Consider the following 19,969-nt stretch of genomic DNA (forward strand, 5'->3'; position numbering starts at 1 on the left):
TCTTAGAGTTGATGGCCTTCAAAGGAGTTTTAGAAAAGCCTAGCAGTAGGACTGCCTCTACAGTTGGAATCAAGAATGCCTTCTTCTCCTGGTGGCACTAAGAAGGTGCAAATGAGATGAGAAAAGCAGCCCTAAGGTGGAGGAACATGATGCTTGTATAAATTTATTCCTGACATAAAATACCTCTGTTATCAGCAGTAAGCTAAAAAGAGAAGGTTTGGTTTAAAATATCTTTTATAAATCACTTGAGATGAACAATGTATTTAATGTATTTGTTTCTTAATTATGTATTTATGTGTTTTTCTACTTAAGCGATGCTAAGCAGTGACTTGGACTGTTCTATTTGCTGTGGTTTCTTTTTCTAGTACGTTCTCTTGGCTCCATTGCACTTAGAAAAGCAGAAGATGTTGACTTCAAGTATCATTTTAATTTCTTCAGTGTCAACTTTAATGAGGAGTTGGTTGCATTGTATGGTGGTAGCCTGCAACGACAGACCAAGTTTGTGCATGAGTGCATAAAAGTCATTCTTAAGTTGTACAAGGTAAGTAGTGACACGTGCTGAGCAGTGCACTTCCCTTTGGGAATGGAATTCTGGGCTACCTTTCCTGCTGCAGAACTGAAGAGTGAGGAGTAGGGGAGGGAGACTTTATAATGCATCTAGATATTGCAAGGTGATAATAATACAACAGAGAATTACTTTTCTTTAATGGATTTTTAGTACTTGTGACAAACCCAGAACTTTAAGGAGGTTCTGTGTTGTGTTTCTAAATAAATACTTCTATGCACAATGGATGTCTTTTTCTAGTAGAGATGTAAACATCTGTAGCTTACTGAAATATTCATATAGTATTGCCTTGCATCAAGTTTTCTCTGGGAAAGTTCTTTGATGTCCTTTGTTCCTAAAAGTTTCAGAAATTTAAATTAGCTTAAGTTTACTAAGCTTACACAGGCTACATGGTATTTCCTTTTGAGCTGGATAATTCATATTAAGTACATTTTCATGAGACAGCAAGTACATTTTTATTGAATTTGTAAGCTTGTTAAGTTAATGCTAATTCATGTTGTCCTTGAAAGACAATAAGTTAATTGGGAGGGGGTTGAATCTACAGCTAATAAGAACAGTTCGATGTCAAATCTGTTTCTGATGTGTCTGCTTGCTCTTTGCTGAAGGATCGAGATTTTGCACCGAGCAGTGTAGCAATAGTTGGGCATTCCATGGGTGGTCTTGTTGCAAGAGCATTGCTCACTCTGAAGAATTTTAAGCCTGAACTTATAAACCTGCTCATTACACAAGCCACACCTCATGTTGCACCTGTAATGCCTTTAGACAAATATCTTACTGGTGAGTACTGCATTTGTCTAATCACATGGTATTTTTTATTGATCCTCTCGAGCTTTGGTGGGGAGATTCTTGCAAATCAACAGCAGAATGTGCTGCTTTATTTACTGTAATGAATCTGTTACTCAGGTAGTTGAGGATGTCAGGATACTCAGAGAAAGTCAAGTGTCATATAGAATGGATTATGTGGACTTGAGTTTGTGTGTGAGGCCTGGAGCTCTCAATAATTTGTAATTTAATAAGTTGCTAAATTTGTAAGCTTTCCAGTGAATGACATATTTTCTATCTTTTTTCCTCTTCTTTTGAAACTTGACCTCCGTAATGACTTTTATCTTTATTGAATGAGATAGTGTTAGTTCTGTAAAAGGTGATAAATTTAATGTTTTTCATACCCAAAGATTGTACAAGTGAGAATATAAATATAGATGTAATTATTTATTTTAAATATTTACAAAAAAGATCTTATTTTCCCTCACCTAAATAAGTGTGGAATAAAAATGATACGCATGTACTATACACTTCCTGAAAAGCTAGATTTGATTAAGCTATACTGATTAAATATGTGTTTTGTGGTATTTGTGCTGCTACATGGAGATACTGAGGGAACTGGTGAAGGAAAGGGAACAGACATTAATTTTCATTGTTCTCTGTGACACCCAAGAGGAATGAATTATCTTTAGCTGCTGGATTTGATTTATTGTTCTTGTATTAATTCTCCATCCTACAATTGATTTCAGTGCAATGTTTCTTCCTTATTGACTCTTTCTGGTCTTCAACTAAATCTGTGTCTGTCCTTCACGTAAACCTAGGGATTGCTACTCTAACAATATATGTGCTCAGCTGATGAAGAAAATGTATCTGTCTTTTCTAACTGCTATCTCTTCGGGTTAAAACAATAATTTTCCTCTCTTACATGAATCAAAAGTGATAATCAGAGCTCAAATGTCTCTCAGGGGGCTTACAGAAACATTTGGTTAATCTTTATATAGGTTTTGATTTTTTTTTAATATCAAATAGGCTTATGGGAAAATGGTTATTGATTTGAATATATTTTATAGATTTTTATACAGCTGTAAACAATCATTGGATTCTAAAGGCCCAAGATTTAAGAAATTTAACTACCCTTTCTGTGGCGGGAGGATTCAGAGATTACCAAGTTCGTTCAGGACTGGCTTTTCTACCAAGATTGAGTCAACATGACAGTGCCTTATCTGTTGTGGTAAAAAAGCAAACTGTTTTTTTGGTTTTGCATGGAACTGTGTTTGATAGTTATTAATGTAATGCATGTATCAGTGTCTATATGGGTAGCATAGTGTCAATAAATATGAAAATACTGCATGTTCAAACACTAGATGGATACTGTGTGGTTATAAAATCAAAAATAGTTGATGTAGTCTAAATGAGCCTCCACTGGAGGAGTATGTGTGGCACTGATTGGAATCATCTGTCACTTGGTGCTGTTTCTTCTGACCACCTGCTTGCACTTCTTCAGTTCCAGAACTCAGGTTTTATTTCCCCGTGTTTTTGCAAGAGATGTGTATATGGAGAAAGGTGAAGGTGTAGTATAGAAGTAGAGTGTTCTATTATAAAAGAGAGCTCTGGCATAGCACCTTGTTTTTATATTTGTTATTTTTCAAAGAATTTAGGAATAGAAAGGATGTAGAGGATCATCAAGTCCAATTTAATGCTTTTGAGGCATCTATCCTTTAAAAATTAATCAAGGGTCATCAGGAAGTATTTAGGTTTGTTGTTCCATCCTCTCTCCATTAACTTGTTCCCTACGTGGACAATGGAGAAGCTGGAAAACAATCACAAGGAGGTGGAAAACTTGTAATTTCCAACTTCCATTTACTGCAGAAGCCAGTTTTTTAATGCTTTTCTTCTGACATCTGCTTAAAATGTTCTATGAAATAGCTGTCATTCCTTTGGTGTTTACCTCCCTGTGTGTTGTACAGAAAGCTGTCTATAAATAGGCTCAGCTCAGATCCTGCTAGGCTCAGAGGATTAACTCTGCATTCCCTTTGTCCTAGTAACCCTTCTCTGCAGCTGCTCTACTTTCATTTCTCTTGAGTGTTGGTGACCAGAATTTTGCACGAGATTTCCTGAGTAGTGGTACCGGTTCTTTCTGGTTTTTGTTTGGTTTGTTTTGGAGGTTGTGTTGTGATTGCTATTGTTCAGTTTGTTTTTTTCTTCCCAATGATGCATTAATAGTTCATAGTTTATTTGATTGATGTTGAGTAATAGGTTGATGAGCTCCATTTGTAGGAGGTTTTTTGGATAGTGTTAGTCCCTAAAATATAATACCTGGAATCCATTTAAAGCAAGTAATAGGCTTCAGAGTCACCAGACTTTCTTTGTGGTGTTCTGATGGCTCTTGCTGTTGAGGATGCCCTTGGTTTCTCAAGAACAGCTTTCATTGGCATGCTGCTATTCTCGTGTGGCAGGATCAGTTATTAAAATAGTAAGATTAGTCATAGAAGCAGTCTTTGAAGAAATTTTTGGTAAGTTTCCTCCTCTCCATTTTCTGCCCTTTCAACCCTAGTCTCTTCTATCTAACATAGATACTTGGGTAATTTTGTTTTATCCTTTCCATCTTGCACAGGCTTCAGTGCTTGCAAGATGGGTGACTGAAGATGTCATTCTGTTGCATCCTAAGCCCTGAAACTCTTAAGATAAAGGCTGTTCTTTTTAATAATTGTGCAAATATGTTTAAATAAGGAGGGGAAAATTTTCCATATAGTTTTAGAATGTTGAGTACTAACAAAAGTTTAACATTTTTCTTCACCTGAACAGAGCTCAGCTGTGCCTAGAGCTTGGGCCTCAACTGACCATCTCTCCATAGTGTGGTAAGATCATGGAACAAAGGTTAATTGACTGACTGTGCATAGCTCTCTTCTCCACTGTTATCACTTTCTACCATAATTTAACTTCAGTTTAATATTATGGTGAGGTCTCCTCTGACCAGTTTTATCACCCTGGATCTTTCCTTTCTAGATTTAATTTTACTTATTCTTTCTTCTAGGTGCAAAGAACTGATCCTGGCTACCATTAGAGCTTTTTTTGATCTCATAGATGAAAACACAAGGCAGGTCTGTATATGTGATCTCTGTGTATTTACCCATCACACTTCCTTCTTCCATCCCAGAATGTTTAATCAGGAGAAATATCTCCTTATTTTACAGAAAGCTCTTTTTTGATTATTCTAAGTCACCCTGAGAAGTTTCCATTTTGTACCAGTAACTGAGAAATCCCTTTGTGTTGTTTGACCAAACAGTCAGAAATAAGGTGTTAGCTCAGTTTTCATTATTGACTGCTTGATGCTTTATAGCTGAGCTGTGGGCTGAACATTTCTACCACAAAGCAGCAGGTTCAGTTGACCTTGCACCAGGATCAACAAATTTTGTGTGATCTGTAGCTGTGAATTTGACCTCTTGATGTGTACATAAGAGCAGAGCCCAAGACGCAGAAGAGGAAGGATTTTAGGTGCTCCTTCTGAGGCTGTTTGGGACAGGCTCCTCTAGTTTTTCATGTGTACTTATTTTAGTGTGTGATTTAGAGAGACAAAAAGAGCAGTGCAGTTGTTCTGTGGCACTGACTGTGCTAGAGAGTAAAACTTTTGAGAGATCAGTTGAAATGGCCTCAGTTTTGAAAGTGGAAGAGATAAAAATTAGTCCTGGAAGGCTTATTTGGAAAAAGCAAAACTAAACTGATCAAACAAACAAAAATCCCAACCCCAAACAAAAGTGAACCCCAGTGTGGCTATACAGCTGGATATGAGAACTCAGATTAGCCTAAATGTGAGGATTTTTCTTAAGCTGTGACCTAAGTGTCATTTCAGGAAGAATGCATGTGTGTCTATAAAGAAAGTTTAATGGAATGGTTTCCTGGGGTTATGAGTTGGTGAGAGTGTAAAACTCTTGAAAGTTTTGGCTGTGCTCTATAATGTGATTTGCTGTATTGCAGTGGTTCACTATTGGTGGCACTTCAGAGTATTGAATTCAGAACAGAAAGGGCTCAATGACTTCTAACAATCTCCCCTGCCTTCCCCCACAAAACTGTATTGCTAGCTGTGATCATGAGGTGATCTTCAATCACACACATTGGTAAAACATTGATCATGTGCTCTTGTTTTAGATAACTGAGGATCCAAAGAAGAGGATGTCTGTACTGAATCACCACTTTGTGAGACACCCTGCAAAGATGTATGAGGAAAATCCTGAAGCTTTTACACACCTCACAGGTGAGCAGCAGTTTTCTTTTGAATAGGATTCAGTGATACTGCTTTGTTAATGGTTAATCCTCTCACTAGCAAAGTTTCAGAATACCCTTTGTCCTCCTTCAGAATAACTGAAGCAATATGCAGGTTATAGGCCTAAAGAGTCTGCTTTTATTTGGTTTTGGTATTAAATTGGTTAACAAGGGTGGGTACAAAAATCTGTCACTTTTATATAGCTCAGATTCTGAGAACCCACTCATATTTACACCAGGCTGTCCAGCAGGAAATCTCAGAAACTGGGAATTGCTGGATGTCAAAAGGGCAGTCTTTTCTGCAGTGGTTGCAAGAGGGATTGGATGGCTGTTGCAGAGCCACTGTGGTAGTTTTGTGCTGCTCATGGAAATCCTGAATATTCAGACCTGCTCCATCAATCACTTTTTCCCATGACATGGCAGGGTGAAATGAACCTTTCACTAAGGGGTTCCTTGTAAAGTTCCTTCCTAAGGATGCAGAGTTAAAAGTGAGAGATTTTGACTGCATGGAGTCTTAAGGACTAAACACAACTTCTGTAGAGCAAAGCTTTGATTTGCTGAACTGGGCTGAAGCATTTTACACAAACCATTTATTTCAGGAATGTTCTCAGTGTAAGACATTGTAGAAGTACCAGTGTAGCTTGTACTTTGGTGTCCAGTTTTGGGCACCCTCTTACATGAAAGCATTTATGCATTGGCATCTCTGAAATGAGTGTGGAGCAAAAGACCACCAAAATGGGCAGTTCTTGGGGCATAGGAAATGGGGGAAGGAGGCTGAGTGAACTGAGGATTTTCACCCTAAAGAAAATGATGAGGGGGATCATATTGCTGTTTTCAAGTTCCTAATGAAGAATTGGAGACAAGATGAAGTTAGATTTTTATCAGAGGTTTACATTGATAGCACAATTGGCAGTAGAAATCGTGTTGTAACAAAAGACATTCTAATTAGGTATTAGGAAAAAATATTTCACCAGGAAGGTGGTCAAAAACTACAACAGGTGCCCAGAGAGGTTGTGAAACTGACATTTTGGGAGGGTTGCCTTTTTTTGGGTCAGTTTTTAGCAATAAGAAAAATTGGTTTAAATTAGATTTCATGTTTTTGTCTTCCTATTTGTGGTGACCTCTTGACATTTAGCTGAATTTCTGTCATGAATTTGTTACTCTCCTTAAATGGAAGAACCATACAAACTCTTTGCATGACAATTTGCATTGTTTGTACTCTGAGCTCTTCATTAGTACCTTCCTCTTTTTCCCTAGCCATATCTTTAAACTGCTCCTGTTTTTTTGTGTGTTATTCACTTTGCTGATGTTCTTCTGCACAAGTTTCTGTATTAGCTTTCTAAAAGGCTGACAGGAACAAAGATTGGCGCTGTTCCTAATGTTGCCTCATCATTAATCACTCACCTTGTAATTACATGAATATAATTTGGTTTATTTGTTTTGTTGCCTTTATTTTGTTTTAAGATCCATGGGGTTTTTATTTTGCCATTAGTATTTAGTAACAGGATCCTAGGGCTTTATTGTTTCCTGTGTAACTAATGATAAGCGTTGCATGTAATTGTTAGCAGTAGCAGTCCTCAGGGTTGATGAAAGCACATAAGGTTTATATCCATATACAGATAGGAGATGAGACCTTGGTGATCAGTAAAATACAAGGTTTTGGATGTAAGTATAATTGTTCCTGCAGTGCAGCATACTGAAATATTTATTTTTAGGAGCTTTCAATTGGATTACAGTCAAAGCCTCAAAATGGACTTACTCAGTTTACAATGTAAGTAATACTTTTTCCCCATTGTGTGTTTATGTTTTTGTTTTGGTTGTTTTGTTTGGGGGTTGTGGTTTTTTATTTTAATAATGAGTTTTTTGGGTTTTTTTTTAGGATTCTGATGGAAAATATTTCTCGTTTCCTCTTGCAAGCCACAGAAAATCATACAGTCATGTTTACTGTGAAAATAGTATGTTGGTGAGAAAATACTTATTTAATGTCTGGAGTTTTTTTATAAAGATGTATTTTTTAATTTCCATTTGCTGCAGTGTTAAGACAATTAATGAGCAGCTGTTGAAATTGCTGCCATCCATTTACAATCACAGCCTAATGCATGTCACAGGTACTGCCTGTTTTAGCATGTCACACTTAGCAGTCAAGATCTGAAACCTTCAGTGCCACCTGAACCTCAGATGTTTTCTTTCCAGCTCTTCTGCTTAGCTCTAATTACTGTGTCCTTGCATTTAGTGCAGTTCTGTATCAATGGTTTTGAAGGAAGAAGTTGTTTTTAGTGCTGCTGTGTTTTTGCCATACTTCTAATTTGGAAAAGCTGTTTATAGGTTTGCTTTCCCATAATAAAATTTAAGTGAGCCTGAAAGGCTGCAGAGATCTTTCACTATGCAGAGAAACTGAATGGAAGACAGATGAGGAGACAGCACCATCTCAGTTGTCTCCTACGAAGAGGAAACACCATCATGTGAATTTCTTGTATTTTTAGCTTGAGACACATACATTCAGCCAATTTTTTTTTTCAGTTTTTATACAAGAATAAATTTAATCTCTTGGCAAACTGAAGATGAATAAATAAGCTTTCCAGAATCATGTATTTGACATTAGTGGCAAGAAAATTGAGATGCTTTTCTGTTTCATGCTGCCTGTCCCTGTTGCCACTCCTCCCCTTGCCAGAGGTGGCATTCCTACCACCATTGTGAAGAGCAGTTGTCTGTGCTTGGTGCTTTTGTAACTGTCCTTCTCAGTGGCACCTTCAGTGTTTGCATGGATGTGGTGATCTTAGCTGGGCTTTGATAGGATAACTTTTGCCCTTTTTATAATGTCTGAAACACAGGCCCAGCACAGCTTGAGAGGAGGAGGGAGGTACAAAACAAACGTCTGAGAGCTGCATCATGGTGCTGTTGCTTCAGACCACTTAAATTCTCAAGGCACAGGGCAGTAGAACATTAAATATCTCAAGTAGTCCTCTACTGCTTAGAAGAGTACCTTGAGATGTTCCTTTTAGTTAGAAGAGATTAAACATGATATGTAAGATATTTTTTAAAGAGAATTTATGAAAGCTTGTTTGCTTAACCTTGTATTTATTCATATACAGGGTGGCAAATTGAAGTTATTTAAAATGGTTCCTAGAATCCCCCACCATTCACTCTAAAGCTTCACCTTTCTGTCCTTGCAATTATAATTGCAAGATTATGATATCAGTCCTTAATTATCATCAGTTTTAACCCCTGCATTGTTTGAAGTAATCAGTATTTTTAATATATTTATAAATACAATCACACATAGGTAATGGAGTATTTTATGGTATTGACTTTACAGGACACAAGTAGCTGGATTTATGGCTGCATGAACATTAATTCATCAATGTGGTGAGTATGAACAATTCCTGTTCTTTATTCAAATGGGTTTTGTGAGACTGTTTGAATTTAAAGTGTATAAATTATCCTTGGTAGGAAGGGATTGGGAAATAAAATCGTTATTGTAAATAATTCATGCTTTCTATATCACCAGGAAAACAGGAAAGAATAGATTTTCTTAAAATAGGTGATTTTCTTCTTCAGGAGCTGTGTTTTTGCCCTTCATAGCAAGAGCTGGAGAGGGACCTTTCACAAGGGTATGAGGTGGCAGAACAAGGGGTAGTGGCTTTAAACTGGCAGGGCAGGTTTAGGTTGGATGCTGGGGAGAAGCTGTTCACTGTGAGGGTGGTGAGGCACTGCAGCAGCTCCCCCATAGAGGCTGTGCATGTCCCATCCCTGGAAATGTTCCAGGCCAGCTTGGATGGGGTCCTGAGTAACCTGGTCTAGTAGAGGGTGTCCCTGTCCATGGCAGAGCTGTTGGAACTAGATGGTTTTTAATGTCTTTTTCAACCCAAACCACTCTGTCATTCTGTTTCTTTAGAATCCTGTGACAAAGACATCAAATGTCACACAGAGCCTTCAAAAGAGTGGATTAAAGCATCTCTTTCTTATTTCAAATTTGCTACTGTCATATGAAAAGTATTTAGAAAGCGTGTGGTTTAGTGGTTATTTGTTATGACAGTCATTACACAATAGATTTAAAACATTATCTTACCCTAAATTTGTAAAATAAATTCAAGGTAAATTTAACCTACCCTTCAAATTAGGGAAAGCTTCCAGGCAAAATTGAACTAGCAGAGTTTTCATCTGTTCTGGGATCACTGAGGTGTACAGCCAGAGTCCTGCCTCCAGCAGATGGCCCAATGCCACAATTACTTTTTCCTGATCCAAGAAGTTGGCTGTTACTCTAGAACCTTTGATCAGCATGAAGTGATGAAGTTACTAGTTCAGGACTGCTGCTTAAACCTCATCTAACAATAGTGGGTTGGCTGTGGACTGTCCTGAGGTCATGAACACTATTTAGAGAAGCAGCAGTATTCTGGTGTTCAAAAAATCAAAACCTGAAGTGACCAAATGGATGTGTTGCAGTTCAGTGTGTGAACACATTTTAGAACTGCTGCAGACTCTTTAACAGCTAATAATTTTTTTATTTATATGATCTATTTTAGACATTTTCATGGGAAAATTTGTGATTTTGATGTTTAACAGATGCTAATAAAACTGCATGATAATTCAATGCTAGTGCAGTTTTAGCTCATGAAAAGTTTTCATTTTTTATCTGAGCTGCCTGGTTAATATGTGCTGCAGGTTTTCTGTATGAGAGAGCTGGAGCTTTGCTTGGCTTGGTTTTGCACAAATAAGATTTGCACTATCTGAAAGTACTGCAGTTTGATAAATTACTGTGGTAGCAGTACATCCAAATTTCTTCTCAATTTAAAATGTTAATTCAGAGAGAAGCTGGTATATTAATCCACTGCCATAATGCTGGGCCTGCATAATGAATATGCTCATCCTTTAATGTGCATGAATTTTTACAGCCTGGAAGCTGCTGATTTATCCTGGAGAGCTGAGTTACTTCCAACCACCAAGGTAAGTGTGGACCTAACTTGTAGGAGAGAGAGGTGCTTCGGGGGGGGGTTGCAAGTCATAGAGGAAGGAGCTGGTCTGTTTGGAGCATTGGGATGGATTGTATTCCACAGGAACAGGGCACAAGAGGCCAGCAACTGGGAACTGGCAAGAGGCAAGCTAAAGGGTATGTTCAGTAATGGCTTTGTTACTTCCTTCTTTCTTTTTCTTTTTTCCTTTATTTTTAAGGTTGTAATGCTGAAACTTCTGGACTATCCTTCTTTGTCCCACATTGTCATTCAGGTACCACCTGCGGTTGGCAATAAGGTAAAAAAATACAACATTCAGAAATTGCTTGCTCAGTGTATTCATAACTTTCAGGGGCTATGACAGGAAGAAAAGGAAGTATATTTAATATGTGCTAAGTTACTTTGAGAAACCACAGACCCACAGTGTAGTGTGGTTTGAAAGTAGCTTCTGTAAGCTCAGGAACACTTTGATAAAATCCCAAACAACAAGGCAATGAACAGCTCTTGAAGCATGTACAAAGACACAGTTCTCAAATCAGTTCTCAGAGTTCTTGTTGGAGATTGTAATGGTAATCTTGCTTGTTCTTCTTAATACTCTGATTGATTTACTGAATGTTCATACCTTTGAACAGTCATTTCTCTTACCCAGGTTAGCAGAGAATACAGATAATTGAAGGCAGCACACCTGGGTTCTGGGAAGCATAGGTCAGATAGCTCTGCTAGCTCTTAAACCACAAGTGATGAAGTAGACTGAGTTGTGCAGAGTTTAACAGTTTGAGTCTCACAAATGAGATGGATATCTTTGCATCAAGGGCTCTCAGGATCCCAGTAAGAGGGACATTTGAAAGCTTAGTGTGTTACCCATCTGGATCTGGCAGACCTTTCCAGTTAGTCCTGGAAATGGCAGAGTACTGAATTGGAATTTCCAGTCTAATCAGAGCTGACATGGCTTTCTGTGACACAAATACAGTCTCTGAGTCTGTGGTATATTAATCCATGATCCAAGAAATTATTCACAGCACAAGTGAGTGTGATGTTCTTCTCTGAGTGTATCTTCAGATAGTTGTGACAGAGACATTTTGCAGGGAAATTAGCAATGCCCAATGTTCAGGGTAAGCAAAGATAGAGGAGAGATCACTTGGGAAATGTAATTTGGCAAGTACAGAGGCTTTCTAGTCTTGTGCTTTGGTTTAGATCTGTTTTTAATATCTTGAATTGCAGTATACTTTGGGCTGTGAATTCTTCAAAGAGGATTCCAGAACAGTCCAGCTCCCTGTAACAAGTCTTTTTTCATTTGGTAAGTATAGCATATTGCTTTTGGAAAAAATGGAAAACTAATATAACTAACCTTTGGATAATAAATTTGCCTAAAAATGTCAGGTCAGGAGGTTTTTGGGGCTTTTTTTTCACTGAGGCTTACACTGCTTTTGTTAGTAACAAAGAAATAAGAAATGTGGGGGTTTAGACTTTAGATATGAAAGTATGTAACTCTCTTGGAAAAGAAATAATCTGAATATGTTGTGAGTTCTCAGATAATTTTATCTAATAACTGAAAATACTGTATCCTTTCCAGGGTTTTCTTCAAGCAAAATTCTATTAAATTCAACTGGATTACTTTACAATGTACAGCTCCAGCACTTCAACCAAGTAAGAATGCTACTTAAGTTTTTAAGGTAATGTAACCACTGTTTGTCTGGAGAAAAGTGAGTGAATTCTATTTTTTTGTGTTCTAGATATATCAAGCTTTCAAAATTTATATAGACAGTCACTGCCAGTCACTCAAAGGTAAATAGAAGTCTTCTAAAGTACAAAATTATTGAAAAAATTGTTGAAAATTTGTAGAAACTCAAGTCTTCTCATGCAATGGAGTTTAGGCAATGCTGCTATGGTCTGTTCAAATGCGTCTGCTAATATTTCTCACTTCCCACTTTAAGAAGCATGGATCAACAAAAATGAGGAATTAGTCTTTTAATGTTTCTTTTTCTTATTTCCCAGCAAAGGGAAGTTGAATTTCCATCAGGATTCTGCCTTATATTGAAAGTGTTTCTTGAGAAGAGCACATTGGCCTAGGATTTTTATTTGCTGAGAACGGGACTCAAATTTGAATGTTGAGCTACATAACCTTAAACAGGATGGGTTGCTAAAGGACCCTGTTTCAAAAAAAACAAAGTGATGAATTTTATTAGACTGAGGTTTTGTTTCATATTGAAAAGCAGAACTCTTCTCAAAGCTGTTCTTCTTTTAAACATTGATGTCTCACTGTCTTGTCCTGTAACAACCTGAGTTTAACTGTGTAATTTTTGTTTGCTGCTAACTGCTCTGATCTGCGTTGCAATGTCAATTGCAATGTAAGTGCAAGCCCAGAGATTCTGTGTAGTGATCTGTGTGCCACCTTTGTTTTATTGGCCCTGTAGTTTTTAGAGACAGTTCTGGTTCTTAATTAAGTTTATATTTTGTAATGCTGTTCCATTTCAGAAAGAAAACCAAGTGTTTATAGACTTCATATCCCCTGGTCATATGAAGACTCAATAACTGTAGCAAAGTAAGGACTTTAACAATTAATAACTTCTTGATATGTTTTTTGAAGAAGATTTGCAGCCTGTTGTGGTAATATTTCTGATGTGAGATAGTTTCTCCACTCTTAAATATTTCGCTTCCGCATCTTTTCCTCATTTACCTTTCTGCCCTTGTTGACAAAGTTGTTTTGACTTTTCATAGAATAAGAATACCTACTAATTGTTGGCTTAATGGTTCACACTAATTTTCTTGTAAAAGAAGTCAGATATGCTGGTCTGAAATTCTCAGGATAATCATTGACCTTCTCATCAGTGGAGAGCAGTGGCTGCTCTGGATGCTGGCTTCCTCGTAGGAGCCAGGGATTGGTTTACACAGCAGCCCAATGTTTGCTTCAGCAGCTTAGTCCTGACAAAATCAAACTAAACAGCTTGAAATATATTTGTCACATATGAAGTTGAACAACCTGACTGAATTTTAGATGGTAGGAAAACTGTATTTCTAGTTTATTTTAGAAGTCTTAAGGATACCTCACGATTTCCAGCCCCCTGTGTTTTCCAGCAGCATAATACTTGCAGGAAACTAGATTGTATTCTTGAGGATATGTTCTTTCCCTTCCTGGCACTCAGCATATTTGCATGCTCTATGAGGCAGTGTGTTCACTGAACTCGTCTGCTTTCCTTGGTGCCATGTCCCAGGATAGTTCAGAGGAGAGGGAACTGAGGATGTTACGTAGTCCTTTGTGACAGGATGAACAAGTTCCTTACACCATTTTGCTCACAGCTTGAGGTGACACTTGGTGTGGTAGATCTGCTTTATGTGCACTTGTTGAAGACTGAGACACCTTTGGTTTTTCTGCTTGGTCATAAGGACAGCAGTGACCATGTATGTTGCTGTTTCAGAGTTCCATCTCTTGCTGAGATTTCTGCCAAACTGCACATTGCTCAGCCTCACAGTGACAGCAGCCTTCCTGAGTTAAACATCTACTCTTCCCCAGACTGTCAGTATGAAGTGAGTAAAACAGTTTTATTTTATAGCTAGTTTGCATTGCTGGATAATTTTTGCATAATTCAATCTTTTAAACCATAGCTAAATTATCTAAATAAATACTAAACAAATCTAAAGGTGGGCTGTTTGGCCTTTTTCACATGTAGTGTGTGTTACAAGTATTTTGCAGCAACTGGGTTAATACTGGATGTTGGACTCTAAAACTTTAAAGCATTTGCTTTTAATTGTCAGTAGTAAGATGTACATTTTAGTTGTAGGATTGCTGTATTCTAGAACTTAAGTTTGCTTCTTAAACATTAAAGTATTTTATGCTTACCATTGTATGAAACAATATATATTTTTTTTCAAGGTAATTCTGAAGACATCACTTCTACAGGTTCTTGGGCAGGTAAGAAAACCTAATACTAAATTGGTTTTTCTATGTCAGTAGCATCTATAGAAATTTTTACTTTCTCCCTTCCTTACTGTGGCACTTCAGGTTCCTTCTCAATGCCAAGAGGAGCACTATTCAATGATCATTTTGCAGCCTTTTCCCTCTTGGCAAGGATCCCTCCCAGATGAATGTCAGGCCCCAGTCCTTAGAGGAGCAGAAAAGCTCTCTAGCTCTAAAGAGCTGCTGTAAATGTGGAGTATGTGGCTTTGTGGTGAGCTCAATATCTGTAGGTCACTTTAACTTTCTTGCCTGATGAGTCAGTGGTGTTAAAACTTTAAAATACATTTGGCATCAATTAAGTTGGGGGAAAAAGTCTAAGTAGGTCCATATGCTCCTTTTCAACAAATCTTCTTTGGTTATCAATGAAGAATACATTTCGACATGGGGATCAGTAAAAATAGACTGGCCATCTGCAGTTCTCTGCATCTAAAGAGTAATTAATTTGCAAGCACCTAAGGGTAGTGCTGGAATAAAACTGGCAAGGTTCTCTACATGAATAGATGCATTTAGAGAAAGGATTTTTCATTTTGTTGTTATTTTTCAACATTTACAGAATTTATAGGCTATTGGTATATTAATCATTACTTGAGAGAGTGGAAGCCAATTAATACATGCATAGAACTCCAAAAGTTTTTTGCCTAAAAGCATATATAACTATATGCAGATTTTGCTTGAAAATGGCCTTTAAATTGTTTTAAACTTAATTTACTGAAATGTAATACTTGATTTTTTTCATACTTATCTTGACTGGGGAAAAAACCCCAGTTGTTTCAAATTTGATCATTTATCCAAACCTGTTTCATTAACTGCTTATGAGAGATTCTAGTATTTCCCATCTATAAGATTAATTGTTATTGGAGATTATCAAATATGCATTAAAATGAGAAGCTGGATCTTTTAAGAAAGATTTTCTGATCTCATCATTCTGGCTTCATGATAATATTTGTGTATGTGTTTTTTAAATATATTTTTATAGCTAGAAATGAAGTTATCCCTTTATCCTTGTCTTTCAGATAGTAAGGTTCCATGCTGGTGCTTTTCCAGTCTATATTGTTTCTAATATTCTTCTTACTTATGGAGGACAACTGAGCACATTGAGATCAACAGGTAGCTTTCTAAAAATCTGTATATTTTTCTCTGTCACAAGTGTATTTAGGGAGATTGCTTATTGAATTTACTGATGAAAGACTAGCTAAATGTGAATTTTTTAAGCTAAGTATCATTCAACTTACAGAAATACTTAGATCCATGCTCTTAATTTTAATTTTTTCTTGGCTGGTAGTTCTTCAAGGTTGTGTTGTAGCAAAATACTTCTTTATTATTTTAAATTGCAGTCCCTCTCTGTGAAATATCGGTGTTGCGCAGTCATTTCAAATTATCAGAAATCTACTTAAAAATACATGTTAAAGTTTAAAATACAATGTTAATGTGCAGAAAACACTATTTCTTGCAGGAAGATGAGATTTGCATTGCAGCTTTGTTATGCTGTCATGTCTTCAGACAAAATGCATTTTTATTAAAATTCAGGGGGTGTTTGTAACAAACTCCACAATGTCTCTAGAAGCTCATGTGTCATATTACCTTAATGTGAGGACCCAGTGGAGGAGGGCCTTGGTGGTAAAGTATGCAGCCTTGCAGTACTCTTACAAGACATGGCTATCTTGTTTTCAAGTCAACTCACAATTGTCTGAATTTATATTTTGTTGTGGATGATGTTTGTTGAAGTTCATGGCATGGCAGTAACTACAGATGCTCTCTCTTCTTGATCCTAGGCCAGTGTTCAGACTTCTCCCTTGAGCTAGTTAAGACAGCAAAGCCCTACAAAGTAGAACCTCTTATAAGCATTGTTGTGTTTCTGCAGGGGTGAGTTTGCATCATTTATTTGTCTAAAGCAGTTTCCAAAACAAGTTTCAGTAACACTGTTGCTAGGGAGGAGTGTTATTTTATCTGTAGTCACTGTAAACACCTGACTGTTATTTTGCTTGAAAGACTGTAATAGAAGGAATAGTTGATAGATATCTAACTGTAAGAGCAACTGGAAGTGATAAATAATACTGCTTTCATGTTTTTGGCAGGTTTAACTGGTTTAGAGAGATATGGGAATCACTGTCACTACCAGAGGTGGATGCTGCTGTACTGAGTAGTCAGGATGCATGGTTCCCCCTTGTGTCCCTGATTCTATTTCTTTTTGGGACAGGCATTGCCTACTGGAGTGGAGTATTTTTCTCTACATCTCTGAGACTCTTCTCTTCATTATGGTTAACTCTGATTAGGTAAAACAACATGATGCTATACAATTATGCTCTTCTAAATGACTTTGACCCCAACAATTGTTTTTTTTTTTTGTTTGTTTGCTACTGTGGGAATGCTTGGGCAAGATTGAATTCTGGGCAGATTGAATTTATACATGATTTTAGACATCTGGGTTTGAAAGCAAGCGGAAGTTGATGTCTGAGAAGAAGTACAACAGGAGTTTTGTTTCTGGTTTGTTTTTTTTTTAGACCTCCTGAATTTCAGAAGGATAAGTTGATTACACCCAGCAGACTCTGTGGGATGATATCCCTTGCTTTGGTTAGCTGGACCACTTGTGGTGCATTTGCTGTACTCATTATTTATCTTCAATACTTGTTCAAGGTACTGAAAGGCTAAATATTTTGTATGTGTAACTGAATTGAAAATTTTAGATGCTTTGAATTAACCCCAGCTTAAAAGCAAAAATCCAGATTACCCTTTTTCATACATAAATGTTATTATTCTCATACTTGATATAGGTATTTCTAGTTTCTCACTGTCATAATCTTATCATCTGCAGAGTTTTTCTTCTTCTTTTGTTAATGCTTCTTACAAAGAAATGTGTGGTCCTATGTGCCCACTACAATGCAGAAAATTGAAAATTTTAACTTACAGCTAGGTGGTATTATAAAAACAAAGACTAATACCTCCCTTGAAGAGTAAGGAGTCCTCAGTTTGTTTTCCTGTACTACAGCTTTTGTGTGAAAAATCCTTACTAAACAAGCAACTGCTTGTCTTACAGGTTGTAAAACTGCATGTAACTGTAAGAGCAGAGCAAAACATGCACAACAGGGTGAGTCTGTTTCCTGCTTCTCTTCCAAACTCTGGCCAAAAATTCTCTGGCAAACTTCTGCCTTGGTACTCTTAGGTTGTGACTGGGTAGCTGTAGTTCACTCGCTGCATGTGAGATGTGAAAGAACAGCCAGGCCACGAGCAGCCTGCTCCATCACACGTGACTGCTGTTTGAAGTTTCTGCAATGTGAAATTCTCATCTAAGAAGAAAACTCTGTCTCTGAATATACACAGATTAACAGGGTTTTTCTAAATTTTTGGTATTTGGTTATGCATGGCTTATCTTAAAAGAAAATAAACTCTAAGTAATAATCTATACTGCAGGTAAAACTGCTTTTTCTAGAGAGGCAGCTTGTGGAGTTCAAGGCTTTTTTAGTCCAGAGATGACAAATAGGATGTGTTAGATGAATATGGACTGAGACTGCTGTAAACAGGGAGCTGTTAAAAACACAGCGAAGAAGTGTTGGGTTCCATGCAGTCTGAACTTTATTTTCTGGATTATTTTAAGTTATGGGACCAAAGATGTAAGCAGGTGTGGATAACAGCATATGATAAGTACCTGCTCTTTTTTGTAAACATAGAGCAAAGTCTGACACAAAAAGTTGTTGAAAGTTTTCTTTGGGTGGATTTTTCATGTGTTTAGTTGAAAATACTCTCCTTTCATCTCTATATAATATTTTGTTTCATTTGTGGGGTTTTTGCTGTCACTGGAAGTTAGTATCTGCCAACTAATTTATCTTTGCTATTTATTCCTACAGGAAATATTTTACTCCCAGTTGCATTACTTCCTATATCTTTCCTGTGAATGATCACCTGTGACTTTTCACCCCCATGCTTTATTACTCCTTTTATTTTGTTCTTCCCCCTTCCAAGAACTGCTTTTCATTTCATTGGTGTCAGGGCATTTACTGTCTCCATCCTTTTCTTCCATAGACATATACACTATCAGTGCATGAGAAATTTCTGGTTAAATTTAGATGCTTTAAAATTGAACTTTACTCTTGGTGGCTTTTTGAGGCATAAATTGCAGGTTTTCTTCCTAAATCACAGCTGGTGTGATACTGTTAGGATATTTTTCCCCTCCTCTTTCCCCAGCATGGGTTCTTACAAGCCTGTGCACATTTTTGTGACTTCTGTCTTTCATTTCCAGGATTCAGGCCACTCAAAAAAAACTTCACAGAACTCCAGTACACACACAGTCAAAGCCCAGAGTTCAGTGGACAGCATTCCAGACGCAACACAGTCTCCTTCCAACAGTAAAACATCTGCTGAAGCTGTTAACAATCTTAAGATGCACATTACAGTCCTTAATTTATTCACATGGATTGTGCTGCTCAACTTGCCATCCTTAATTTATTGGCTAAAAAATCTCAGGTAAATTCCTAAATTGACACAGAGGTGGAAGAAAGTTACAAGAACCTTTGAAGATAGTACAAATTATAAATGTTTGATTATTTACATTATTAGTTACCTTACAGTTTTAAAGATTACTGTTAATTATTACTGTTTTCTCTATCCTGTCTGGTTTGTATTGTGGTGTAAATAGGTGTTAAGTGAATCAGTGATATGTTGAACAAAGTAATGTTACAGAGGGGGTTTAAAATCAGGCTGGGTTGCCATATGGATTTCATGGGTTTTTTTTTTTGTCATCAGCACATGGATGTTATTTGGCAGCCTAGTTTAGAAGTGATATGCTTTTTAAACCATTTCTTTGCAGGTACAATGTTAGGCTTGATCCTGATCCCTGTAGATCCACAGCTATTATCCTTGTATGCGTCTTAGAAATTCTAATGAATTCAAATACTTCTGAAGTGAAATCAAGGTACTGTAGCCCAATCTCTAGTTTTGCTTTTCTGCTCCTTTGTGAATTACCATTTCTGTGGTAAAACTTAATTTACACTGTGATTGTTCAGCCTCTGTAGAGATTCGTGAACTCATATGGTTAAGTCTAAAAGATAAAATTTGTGCAAAAGCACCTTTAGTTCAGCTAGGAGGAAAAAAATCCCCTCTGTTTTCCACATGGAAATAAATGAAGTATGTGCTATCTAAGCATTGGCTGAATAATAACTTCTTGAAATGTGACTTTTTAACTCACGATTCATTGGATTCTTCAAGTGTCACAGAATCCAAATCCATGGAGCAATTATTGTCAGACAGTTACAAGGAAAAGGGAATTATACAAGATTAGAGTTATGTTATTGTAGCTCCCCTTATGGGAGCAGAAATATACTGTGTTCTCTACTGGATTAAGAAGTTATGAGAACTTGGTTTTGCTGACAGAATATTTATTGTTGAGATATGAAATTAGTTAATGCCTCATGAATGACAATTATAACAAATGTCATTTATCCCCTTGACCAGTACCTGTCATCTCAAGTGATCCTAACCATTAAG

The 19,969-nt window shown here is 37.0% G+C and overlaps 1 protein-coding gene across 1 annotated transcript in view; it reads left to right on the forward strand.

The window, feature by feature from the left end:
* PGAP1 (post-GPI attachment to proteins inositol deacylase 1) overlaps positions 1-19,969 on the forward strand; it is a 34,788-nt gene that overhangs the window by 6,586 nt on the left and 8,233 nt on the right. The window contains exons 3-26 of the mRNA XM_084209538.1: positions 366-541; positions 1,171-1,342; positions 2,398-2,558; positions 4,133-4,185; positions 4,362-4,428; positions 5,474-5,579; positions 7,303-7,358; positions 7,467-7,550; positions 8,904-8,953; positions 10,480-10,531; positions 10,757-10,834; positions 11,758-11,833; positions 12,110-12,183; positions 12,270-12,321; positions 13,012-13,078; positions 13,953-14,061; positions 14,408-14,446; positions 15,505-15,598; positions 16,264-16,354; positions 16,567-16,764; positions 16,993-17,125; positions 17,526-17,576; positions 18,726-18,949; positions 19,293-19,397. Of these exons, the coding sequence (XP_084065664.1) occupies positions 366-541; positions 1,171-1,342; positions 2,398-2,558; positions 4,133-4,185; positions 4,362-4,428; positions 5,474-5,579; positions 7,303-7,358; positions 7,467-7,550; positions 8,904-8,953; positions 10,480-10,531; positions 10,757-10,834; positions 11,758-11,833; positions 12,110-12,183; positions 12,270-12,321; positions 13,012-13,078; positions 13,953-14,061; positions 14,408-14,446; positions 15,505-15,598; positions 16,264-16,354; positions 16,567-16,764; positions 16,993-17,125; positions 17,526-17,576; positions 18,726-18,949; positions 19,293-19,397 (2,368 nt within the window). The remainder of the gene's footprint in view (positions 1-365; positions 542-1,170; positions 1,343-2,397; positions 2,559-4,132; positions 4,186-4,361; positions 4,429-5,473; positions 5,580-7,302; positions 7,359-7,466; positions 7,551-8,903; positions 8,954-10,479; positions 10,532-10,756; positions 10,835-11,757; positions 11,834-12,109; positions 12,184-12,269; positions 12,322-13,011; positions 13,079-13,952; positions 14,062-14,407; positions 14,447-15,504; positions 15,599-16,263; positions 16,355-16,566; positions 16,765-16,992; positions 17,126-17,525; positions 17,577-18,725; positions 18,950-19,292; positions 19,398-19,969) is intronic.

This window comes from Fringilla coelebs, assembly GCF_963513975.1.
Source record: "Fringilla coelebs genome assembly, chromosome: 7".
Lineage (NCBI taxonomy): Eukaryota > Metazoa > Chordata > Aves > Passeriformes > Fringillidae > Fringilla > Fringilla coelebs.